The sequence below is a fragment of the Vombatus ursinus genome, unplaced genomic scaffold (genome assembly GCF_900497805.2).
Source record: "Vombatus ursinus unplaced genomic scaffold, bare-nosed wombat genome assembly UNPS02012602.1, whole genome shotgun sequence".
NCBI classification, from domain to species: domain Eukaryota; kingdom Metazoa; phylum Chordata; class Mammalia; order Diprotodontia; family Vombatidae; genus Vombatus; species Vombatus ursinus.
The window spans coordinates 2847153-2859577 of NW_020952380.1; the positions used below are offsets into that span (position 1 = coordinate 2847153).

Sequence of the window (12425 nt, forward strand, 5' to 3'; positions counted from 1 at the left end):
AGTAGCTTATGAGTAAAAAGACCTGGTTTCTAGTCCTAGCCCTGTAATAAATTAGCTTATGACCTTGAGAAAGTTACTTAACCTCTTTAGTCTCAGCTTCCTCATTTGTAAAAATGATTTGATTGAGTCTGATATTTTAAAGTACCATTTCAGTCAAAAACTCTGTAATTCTCTTTGTCCTCTATGGTGCCTGACACAGAATTCAATTAAAGCTTGTTGAATAAAGATAGAGATATGTTATTTTAGGCAATGAGCACATATCTTTATCTAGTCAGGAAAGACTTTGTCTAAATCACAAACTCCAAACCTGTAGTGTACTGCAGACCCCCTGTGGGTGTGAGAAGCTTGTCAAGGAGTATAGGGAAAACTTGGGAAATAACTATATTATCCTACTAGCATGAATCTCTGTTTCTTATGTGCATACTCATAGTAAATGCTAGAATTTATTTCCTTTCATATTGAATATAGAATAAAAGAATGTATGTGAGATATTTTTCTAGGGACAGAAAAAGTTAGAAGATCCTTGTCTAACTATTAATCTTTGAAGGAGGGGGAAAGATCATGTTCTAAGCAAGGAAATAGCTTGGGCAATAGCTTATTGGTGAATTAAATATTAATTTAAGGAGTTGATATTTGCACAGCCTGGTGGCACAGTGGATAGAGCACTGGCCCTGAAGTCAGGAGGACCTGAGTTCAAATTTGGCCTCAGACCAAACACTTAACACCTACTAGCTGTGTGACCCTGGGCAAGTTACTTAACCCCAACTGCCTGAAAATAAAAAATAAAATAAAACATCAGTATCCTAAAGGAGTTTACATTCTTTTGGGACAAGTTGGTAGCATAGTAGATAGAGCAATGGGCCTGGAGTCAGGAAGATCTAGAGTCAAGAGATCAAATTCAGACTCATGTATTTGCTGGCTATGTGACCCTGGGTAAGTCAACTTCTTTCAGCCTCAGTTTCCTCAACTGTAAAATAGGGATAATAATAGCACCTACATCCCAGGGTTGTTATGAGAATCAAATGAGGAAATATTTGTAAAGTACTCAGCATAGTGCCTGGTTTATAGTAGGAGTTTCAACAATGCTTGTTTCCTTCTTTCCTTTCTCCAGACAACATATAAATATGTACAGAATAAATCCAACATAAGGTTGTTATTATTCAGTTGTGTCTGACTCTTTCTTACCCCATTTGGGGTTTTCTAGGCAAATAAACCAGAGTGGTTTGCCATTTCCTTCTTCAGTTCATTTTACAGATGAAGAAACTGAGACAAACAGGGTTGGTGACTTGCCTAGGGTCACCCAGCTAGTAAGTGTCTGGGCCCTATTTAAACTCAAGAAGATGAGTCTACCCACAGTGCCACCTAGCTGCTCCTGGTGTTTCTGCCCAAGAAACAAGGTAGTTTGAAAGGTTGTTGAAGGGATCAGAAAGGGCTTCATGTAGATTGTAGAAGGTGATACTTGAGCTTCGTCTTGAAGGGAGTTAGGGGCTCATGACAGAGGGGTGAGAAGGGCATGCATTTAGGCACGAGAGGCTGCCAGTTCAAAGACAGAGGCAAAAGAAACACAGTGAGTGAGGAAGAGAGAAAGGCCCGGTGTTGCTAGACCACAGATTGCAGCAGGGACAGTGATGTATGAGGAGGCGAGCTGTGAAGTGCTCCATAAACCAAACAGAGGAGTTCATATTTATCCTAAAGTCAGTAAGGGAAGAGTCCTGGTTCACGTGTGGAAGTAGTTAGGAAGCCACAAAAGGTAGCGACTGACGAAGCTGGTGGTTTTAAACGTTCAAACTAGAAATTCACTTTGATTCTTTGTTGCAGAGTAGACGTCTGCAGTTTCCCTGCTGTGCAGTGTAGGGAACTGTCTGGCAGTATTTACACCTGCAGAAAGAGAATGGGGACGCAACCAAGGGAAACAAATGTTCTCTCGTTCTGACTCTCACTTCATTTTCTATCTCTTTCTATGTACCGTATCAGTGGAAAGAGTGGGGAAAAGCCTTGAGCCCTGCCTCTGAATAACTGTGTGACAGTGGTCAAGTCACATGATCTCTCAGACCCTCAGTTTCCTCATTTGTAAAAAGGGGACAATATTTGTATTACCTACCTCACATGGCTGCTCTGAGGAAAGAATGTCATAAATCTTAAAATGCTACACAGGTAGGAGTCATTATGTTTAAGATCAGTAACTAAGTGTCAGCAAATGAGTAACTTAAAATTGCAGAAATTGAACTAAAGTAGTTGTGAGATACACACACACACACACACACACACACAGTGTTTTATAGAGCTATCTTAGTCGCTGAAAGCTCCTGTAAGTACATCACTGCCAGAATTGACGGAGTCAGGAAGTTAGTGCCACACAGCCCTAGCACCCTGACTTCAAAATGGGTTATGGACCTTGCAGAGGATGTTTAGGTAGCGCCCATGGCATGATTAAAGAGTTTGGGGAGTGAGGTAGGATCATCCCGGTGATGACAGAAATAACTTGAGAGCATCAAGTCAAATTAATTAAGAATGACAAGAGAAATGAGTCTCTAGACCAAAATCTGAATGATAATTTTATTAGTGGGAAGTGGTAGGGAAATAGTAAATCCACAAAATGCTCTCTAAGAAGAAGCAGGAGAACATTTTCTCATTAGCACCTCCTTCCTGAAGTTGCAGTGATGATCAAATGAGTTAATATTTGTAAAGCATTCAGCGCAGTGCTTGGCACAGAATAGGTGCTGTCCAGATGCTAGCTATCATCACCATTGTTATTTTATTATATTGTGTTACTTCTATTAAATTGTATTAATTCTATTAATTATTCTATTCTATTAAATTCCATTAAAATGTATGTTAAAGTTACCTATTGTGATGCTTAAAAAGTTCAAGACATAATTTCCAGGCAATTTAATCATTTTATTAATAATGCCAACATATTTATTAATAAAAGGATAGTCATTTGACCGTTTCTCTCTTACACCAAAGACAATCATGGCAGTGGGCATGGCTTATATGCCCATTGGAAGAGCGGTGTTCCTGAGGGTGGCAATCAACTCTAATTGGTTAACAATTAATGAGAGAATAAATATTACAGTGAGGAGCTGAGAGTGACATAATGTCAAAGAGAAACTATCCCTCTACTCTGACCACCCCCAGCCTTGGTCAATCTATTCAGATAATTTACCCCCACTCAAACCTAAGTAGAACACAATGGCTTCCCCACCTGGGTCAGGTCTAAACAAGATTTTTAAGAAAGTTAGTCCAATCTCATTATCAGTAATGTCCTTCAAGAGACTGAACTTTTGAAATCAGGACTTTAGAAAAAGGGGGGAATTCTGGATTTCTCCAAATCATTGGTTATTAATAATCATTTTTTTCACTATTGAATGTTTAAATACTAGTGTGCCTTTTTGCACTTCAAGATATTTTGAACCCTAAAACAGATGACAATATTAATATTTAAAGGAACACAATTAGACTTAATTTTTATATCACATAAAGTCACAAGAATGAACATATGCATAGTTTGCATATAAGCCATAAAGCCATAAAGCCAAAACTGATATCTAATTAAATTGCATATTAGTTGCCTGTTACAAAAATACAGACTTTTCTTTATTTTTTTTTCTAGGTGAAGATTTAGATTGTTGTTTTCTGTGGACTTATTTTTGTAAAGGGAATAGGGCTTACCTTAATTATTAAATTTTAACAATATTTTAAAATTATCAACAAAGACAAATAATCAAAAGAATGTATAAAATATGGAGTAAAACTTTACATAGAAGCCATAAGAAGCAATAAACAAAGGAGACACAAACAAAAAAAAAGCATTTGTTTTCTGTCCCTGTCCAAGTCCATCTGAGGTTCATTACCTTTGGCTTTGCTTTATTTCATTTTTAAAAACATAATTATAGTCTGTGTATAGTTCTGGTTCTAGTGATATGGCTTCATGTAAGGCTTTCCTTTCTTTTCTTTATATGCTTCCTGCTTGCTATTTTATGGCAATGTAATAGTCCATCAATCAATCAACGAGGATTTATTAAGCACCTCCTTTGTGCCAGACACTGCATTAGATACTGGGAGTATGAAGACAAAACTAAGAAAGAAAGGTTAAGAGCAGAGGTATGCCAGAGCCAGCTCTAATCCCTCAGTTGTTGAATTTTCAGTGTGAGCATTTACACCTCCTACAAATTAGGGCTTGATTTATTGTTTTGTTGATTGTCTCGACTTAACAAAGTGTTAATAATGCAGGTTAAATTTAAAAATGTGTATACAGTATTTTTTACAGAGAAGCCAGCTGTTGAATGTTTGCTAGCATACCCCTGCATTGCTCTATAAATATTGCTTGAGCTCAACAGGAGTACAGAAGAAGGATCAGGGAATAAAGTCATCATCATAGTAGAAAGCCCAGTGACTGGAGGCATTTATATAGGGCTTTAAGGTTTGCAAAGTGCTTTACATATATTTTCTCATTTGAGCCTCAAGGGTGAAAGAGACTAACAGCCGGAGGAATCAGGAAAGGCTTTTCAAAGGAAGTGGTGCTTAAGCTGAACTTTAAAGGGAGCTAGGAGTTCCATTATATTAATATTTCATCATTTATTAAACCAACAAGTCTTCATTAATTGAATTGTTTCCAGCAATTATTTCCAGTTTTTTTTTCTTTCACAAGTAAAGCAGCTATGAATTATTTTGTACAGATAAGGCTTTTCTTTCTTTTTATTATACGTTTTAGAATAAACTCATACTGGAATCAAAGTGTCAAGAGTTTTGATCAGCTTTGTGACTCTTACTGTATATTGCCACATTGTTCTCCAAGTCAAGTCAAAAAGTCCAAGTTTTAAGCATCTTCTATATGTCAGGCACTATGCTAATCAATGGGGATACAAAGAAAGGCAAAAGACAATCCTAGCCCATGAGAAGTTCAGAATCTAATTGGGGAGACAACATGAAACAATTATGTTCCAGGATATACATACAACATTTTTACATGTAATTGGAAAAAAATATTTTAAATGTATATATATATATATATATATATATATATATGATAAATTGGAGATAATCTCAGAAGAAAAGCACTAAAATTAAAGAAGACTGGGAAAAGCTTCTTGTAGAAGGTGAGATTTTAGCTGGACTTAAAGGAAACCAAGGGATCCAGGAGATGAGAATAGAGAGTATCCATTTGTGGAGGGATGAGAAGTAACTGAAAATTCCAGGAGACTAGAGACTGAGTGTTTTGTCGAGGAGGACAGGATCGCTGTATCAGAACATGTAGGAGGAGGGAAGAAATAAGGTATAAAGAGACTAGCAAGTTAGGAGAGGGCCAGGTTATGAATAACTTTAAATGCCAAAATAAGAATTTTATATTTGACCCTAGAAGTGATAAAGAGCCACTGGAGTTTATTGAATAGTAGGTGACACAATCAGACTTTTCACTTTAGGAAGATCAACATGACCACTGAATGGAGGATACACTGGAGGAGGGAGAGACTTGAGGCAAGGAAACTATCCAGCAGGCTATTGCAATAGTCCAGGTGTGAGATCATGACGGTCTTCACCAAACTATTCAAAATATCTCCACTAGTCTATAGGATTGTAGCGTATTAGTATCTGTTTCCCCACAGTTCCATCATTATTGAATTTCATCATTTTATGTTACATTTACTATTTTGATAAGTGTAAAATGACATCTTTGTCTTAGTCTGTACTTCTCTGATTATTAAAGATTTTGAACATCTTTTCATGTAGTTATTAATTTGTATTTCCTCTTTCAAAAAGTTGTCAGTTCATGCCTTTTTAACCTTTGTTCTGTTTAGGACTAACTATTCAGACCTTCATTTACTGTAAATTTGCTTTTCCATTCCATTTCTTCTCTTTTCATTTTATATATATCTTTTTGTTGTGTAAGTTGCCTTGACTTTTTTTAAAATTGTATTGATATCTTTTGTTTTTATATCACCTTTATTTTTTAATATATCCATACCCCTTCTCCTATGCAAAGAGCTATCCCTTATAATAAAATACAAGTTCAGTGGAATCAATCAACATGTCTGTCAAATCCAACAACTTATGCAGTGTTTTATATCCATAGCCACTTGTCTCTACAAAGAAGGGAGAAAACATGTTCTTTCTCTTCTTCAGGGTCAGGCTTTCTTCATTAGTGTCTTTCTGTTTCCATTTATATTGTTGGAGTCATTGTACATGTATATTGGTTTGCCTTATGCGCTTCCTTCACTCTGCAAGAGTTCATCTCTCCCCATTCCACTGTGTGTTCTTCATATTCATTCATTTTACAGTGTGGCAATATTTCATCATATTCAATTATCACAATTTGAACATTTCCCAAGCAATGGGCATTAACTTTGTTTATATTCTTTTGCTAAAATCATATCCAACAGATATGATCTATAGTTGAACTCACCAAATCACTTCCACTTGAAAATTTGGGAGGAAGGAGTACTAATAAATACATGAAGAAATAGAGTGATATGCAGATATATACATACATATATCAGCTTTAAAAAATTATTAAGGAAAAAATTATGTGACCCTTGTCACATAACAAAATTTTGAACTTAAGGTATTTGTGAATTAAGTTACAAATTCACTTTAAGGAATAATACTTCTTTATCAAACTTGAATAATTGGAGAGTATAACACTATGACCTTATACTTGTGATACTGGCCTGCTTCTACTGACATCCAAGCTCCCCATGCCTTTTTCAGTAGAATCCATAGCAATGTTACTCACCAGATCCAAGGGTATGTAAATATTTCTGCACAATATCTGTATTTTTTAAAGAAAAGCCAATAAGACAGCAGATTTTAATAAGCAGAAATTCTTTTACCAGTAATCTTATAAGAGCATCTCCATTCTGTTAAAGAATTTGTTTAATGTTCAATGACAAATAATTTTTGGAGGGAGGGTAATATTCTCATTCAGCAAATATTTATTGAGTACCTACTACATGCAAAGGATTATATTAAATGTCAGGAGGGTACAATGATGAACAACATGGTCCTTGATTTCAAAGAAGTTATATTTTAGTTGGTGAGAAAAGATAAGTTGACAAAGAACTAGAAGGTGAATCAGAATAAAGTAAGTGCATAGGGTATGTACTATAGACCTGCAGGAGTACATAATCTAGCTTGTGAGATGGCAGGAAAATAAGTTACTTAAATACAAGTTTGAATGTGAAAAAATACCGTAAGAGAGCACTATGGAAATTTAGACAAAGAAGACATCAGTTTCAGCAGGAGGTTGTCAACCAGCCCCAACAGGCTTGTGGATGGCCAGAATCAAACAGAGCAGCCTAGAGACAGGAGAGTCAGGAAACAAATAGAAGTTTAATTTCAAAGTGAAGGAAACGGCTTGCAAGCAAGGAGAGGATCTAGACACATGTGCAGGGACCTGCTTTAGTGTGGCTAAACCTTGATACTTATACCAGAGGCTATGCAGTGATCTGTAGCCCTGATAATGAGGGGATAACAGCAACAACAAGACAAGTTTGATTCATAGCCAGATTTCATGAACGGAACATGTCCAAGCTTGTCCAGTGCTTGTCTGAGCTCAGAGAACACTTGGTGCTGGTCAAAGCAATACAATAATTATATGATTTTGATGGAGAGTGAGCTCATCCAGAGGGTGAATGCAAAGGATTGTTGTTATACCAAGCTCAGGGCACAGCTTGCTTTCTGGGCCTTCGCTCTGGAAAACAGGGTGTCTCCTAATTTCTTGAAAGGTAAAAGGAAAGAACACTGTATTAAGATCCAGAAGACACAAGTTTTCGTCCTGACTCTATCAGTAATTAACTGTGTGACCATTGGGCCTCATTTTTTCTGTGACATAAGTAAAATAAGATCTATAATTTCATTGGACTAAATGATCTTTAAGGTCCCTTCCAACTCTAAATTCGCTGAGACTAGAGGGAGTACTCTAATGCTATTCCATCAAACTCTGGTCTCTTAAACTTTTTTAATGAGACTTGGATGAAGACACAGCTGGCACACTTAACAAAATGATGAATAAAATGAAGCTAAGATGGATAACAACTTTGTTTGATTGACTCAGGATCCAAAAAGATTGTAATGAAGGACCACATCAAATGATGGAATTTTAATGGGACAAATGCAGTGTACTGCAGTTGGATTCAAGTTATCTGTTTCATAAATTTAAGGTTGAGGAGATGTGGCTAGGTAGTAGGAAATAAGATTAAGGGGTGCCTGAAAGTGTTCTTAGATTGTATTAATAAAAACAGGTTGTTAACTAAATGGAAATAATAGTCTACTGTACTCTACGCTTATCTGACCACACCTGCAATACAGTGTTTGATTCTGGGAACAGCATACACTAATAATAACTGACATCTGTGTCACACTTTTAAAGTTGTGAAGCATAAATAAATGAATTTTATATTTAAATAAATCATTTCAACTGAGCCTTACAACAATTTTTAAGACAGATACTACAGGTGTTATTTTACATCCTCTTTACTTCTTAGTATGAAAATCCATACTATCTTCTGCTGCCTGATTAATCTAAGGATCATGGAATCCTAAATTTCAAAGGGACATCAGAAATAATATGGTCCTATATTCTACTTGATACATGAACATTCCTGCAAAGAGGCAATCTAGCCTTTACTTGAATAATTCCATTGGGAAGTTTTACAATCTGGAAACTGAAACTCTGAAAAGTTAAGTGACTTGCTCATCTTCACACAGCTAGCGTCAGAAGCAGCATTTGAACCCAGATCTTGTTAACTCTCAGTTCGGCACACAATCCTCATTATTCCATATTAATCCTCATTTTGAAAGGGACCCTAATAAACTGGAGTGTACATAAAAGGTGACCAGGATGGTGAGGGAATTCAAAATAATGTTATATGGAGAACTGTTGAAAAACATGTGGCTGTTTAGCCTGGAAAGAAAACACTGAATGGTATCTGTCTTCAAATATTTGAAGGGCTATGATGTGGAAGAGGTATTAGCTTTATTCTATGAAGACCCAAAGGATAGAATTAAGGTCAGTGATAGAAACAAAAGCAGGGAGGTAGATTTGGGCTTAAATACGGAAGATCTTCCTAACATTTAGAGCTCTCCAAAAATAGAATGTTATTCTGTGAGGTATTAATGTTCTACATTGATGGAGTTGTTCAAGCAAAAGCCAGATGACCTGTTTCCAAGGATATTTATGCATTGAGTAAAATGTAGAACTATATTATTTCTGATGTTCCTTTGATGTCTAAGATTCTGTGACCCTTAGATTAATCAGACAACAGAAAGATAGTATAGATTTTCATACTAAAATGTAAACAGAAATAAACAGAGCAAATAGAAGACTGTTAAGTAAATATTCTTGGTTAAGAGGTAATAAGGGCTTTATCTAGTGGTAGTAGTAATAAGGACTAGACAAAGAGAATCTATAGGACTGATTGGATGTGGAAGATGAGAGAAGGAAAAGTCAAAGATGATCCTAGGTGACTGGAGGGATGGTAGGAAGGAGGAGGAGGAGAATTATTGGAGGCAAGGGGTAAAGAGTTCCATCTGAGGCATGTCAATCTTGAGGTACAGTTGGGATATCAAGGTGGGTCTCTCAAGCATGCAATTAGCATTGGAAGTCTTTGGGTTTCAAAAAAAGATAAAAAGCTTAACTGTGGATTTCGGAGTAATCAGCATAGAGGTGATATGAAATTTTAGGCATCAATGGGATTTAAAAAGGGGGAGGTGGGACAGAATATGTCAAAAGTCTGTACCTTTTTTGGTGTCATGGCCTATTTTGCCAGTCTGGTGAAGCCTATGGGCCCCTTCTCAGAAAATGTTTTTAAATTAATAAAATATATAGGATTACAAATAGGATTTTAGTGATACTGAAATACAATTAACAAAATATTTTTTAAAACAAGTGCACAGACCCCAGGTTAAGAACCCTGATGCAGAAAAAGGAGTACTAGAAAAAGAATTTTGAGAAGAGAATGAAATTAGGGGTAAGGAGTTAGCCATGGAAAGGAGGTAACCTTCTTCTGTTCTATTTCACTAATTTTTCTTTCTTTCTTAGAATATGATGAGCCTCCACATAGCAGGGCAGGACAAGACATAGTTTTGCAGCTGCCTACGGACTGGGTGACTTTGGATGGCCGAGAAAGCACGGATGACCATGCAATCATTAAATATGAATGGACTTTGCAGCAGGGTGACTCATCATTGGATATGAAGGTAATATAGACTGTATAGCTGCAGTTCCTGACCAAAATTGAATTCTGGTATTGTTTGGTCTGGTTAATCTGCCTCTCATTGTCATCCTGCTCCTGTTCTTGTGCTGACTAAAGTCAACAAAAGTGGGTATTAAGATTCACTCAGCAAAATCAGCATGCTATACACAAAATTAACTTTTGTACTGATTAATCAATAATATAGAAGATTTGCATTTCTAAAAATTGGAGGATTCCCTATCAGTTATTATAGTATCCAGTCCTAAGTGTCCGCATTGTGAGACCTATTTTTCCTTTGACCTCTTATTTAAGAAAAATGTAGCCTCACCAATCCTACTTCTACCTTTACAGAAAATGGAGTATGGCATCCCTTGCATTGAGTCATAGAGTCACTAAGCAGACTTAAAAGCAACATCTAGTAATCCAACTCTTTCATTTTATAAATGGGGAAACTGAGACCCAGAACATGTAAGCTGTTGAACAAGGTCATTTGACCAAGTCAATTGCCTCATGCCAATTTGTATAACTACAATTCCAGCGATTGCATGGTTATAATCCCAAGGAATGCAGGAGATACAAGTACAAGAAAACTAGGCCTTTTCCCAGAGCTTAACCCAGAAAAACCTAAAGGATAACAGCTTTAAAGCTGGAGTGGAAAGAATTTAGTGCAATCCCCTTAACTTTCAGATTAGGTAATTGAGGCCCAGAGAGAGTAAATGGCTTGTTTTACTTGTCACATCACAGAGCCACAATTTGAACGTAGGCTCTATTTCTCCAAATTCAGTGCTCTTTAACTACCAAACAATCTGAAGAAGTTCCACTATTCAAGCTATATTTAATATCAGGTTAAAAAAAGTAGGGCTTTGGGGCAGCTGGGTGGCGCAGTGGATAGAGCATCAGCCCTGAAGTCAGGAGGACCAGAGTTCAAATCTGGTCTCAGACCAAACACTTGACGCCTACTAACTGTGTGACCCTGGGCAAGTCTCTTAACCCCAATTGCCTGAAAAAAAAAAAGTAGGGCTTTATCAATCCCCTCTGATTCTGGGTCAAGAGTTTCCTTGATAATCAAAAGGCTCTTGCCATTCCCTTTGTGACTCTGGTAAAGACTGATGAAATGCTATAGTGACATCAAGCATTGTTTCCCATAACATAGAGGATTTAAAGAGGCTTTTACTAAAGCAGGTTAGGGACATGTGAATATCCTTAGGGCTAAAAGAGCACCTCTTTTCCAGACATGTCACCCTCCTTCCCCTCTTTTCCATCAGAGATTCTTCAGGAAAGACATTCCTCAAGGAGAACTAGACTCAAAATTATAGGAATGAAAACCTCATTTTTGACCTGCTCTTTAATGATAGAGTGAGTGGGAGCTTTTTCTCTTGATTCATTATAAATCTTGGATGAATCCTGGCAACTTCTGGTCAGAATCCAGACCCACACCCCATGCCAAAAGATGGCGCCTATCCATGCAATCCTAGACAGCTTTCTATGCCAACTTTACTGATCCCCAGCAAATGCCAATTGGCTAGCCATGTAGGGAATAAATTATACCTAGTCCAGTCAACTGCACTTTTCTCAGCCAAACCTGTATTGGGGGACTTCATAATTAATGATTCTGGTAGTGATTAAATGACCACCCCATGAGTGCCACACCTCAGGTTCTAGTCTCTAAGCAATTAGATTCCTGAGGCTCAAAATGTTTGTTTGTGTAGTTTCAGTGTACTCCCATCCCTCAGTTCTCTCATATACAAAATTAAATGTCACAGAGTTATGTGGGCTCCGATGGTTAAATAATCCAATTTCTCAATAGATTCTCCTAGAAATAATCAAGAAGACTTAGATATTTTCCTTTCATGTTGTAAGGCATGAACTTGGCTGGAGATATACCAGTTACCATTCTTATCTTCAACTACTCATAGTCCCTTAGGAAACAACCACTAAAATAGAACCCTTCCCCATTAATGTGAAATCTATATTTTGGAAGAGTATTGAACCTGCCATTCGATATGTATTTTATATATTTTTGTATATTTTATATAAATTTTATGTATTTTATATATCCTTATGTTCTTGCTAAATTGGACTACTGCTATTCTCTGACCTGATCCTTGCCTTTCACACCACCATATTGGCTCACACCATATCCTATGCATGGAATTCCCTTCCTCCCCTTCTCATTCTCTACATCCTTCTCCACCTTCCATCTTTACCTAATCAAAACCTACTCATCCTTCA

General features: G+C 36.8%; 1 protein-coding gene across 1 annotated transcript in view; it reads left to right on the top strand.

The window, feature by feature from the left end:
* LRP11 (LDL receptor related protein 11) overlaps window positions 1–12425 on the top strand; it is a 91736-nt gene that overhangs the window by 18735 nt on the left and 60576 nt on the right. Inside the window, exon 2 of the mRNA XM_027857978.1 lies at window positions 10040–10197. Coding sequence (XP_027713779.1) covers window positions 10040–10197 — 158 coding nt within the window. The remainder of the gene's footprint in view (window positions 1–10039; window positions 10198–12425) is intronic.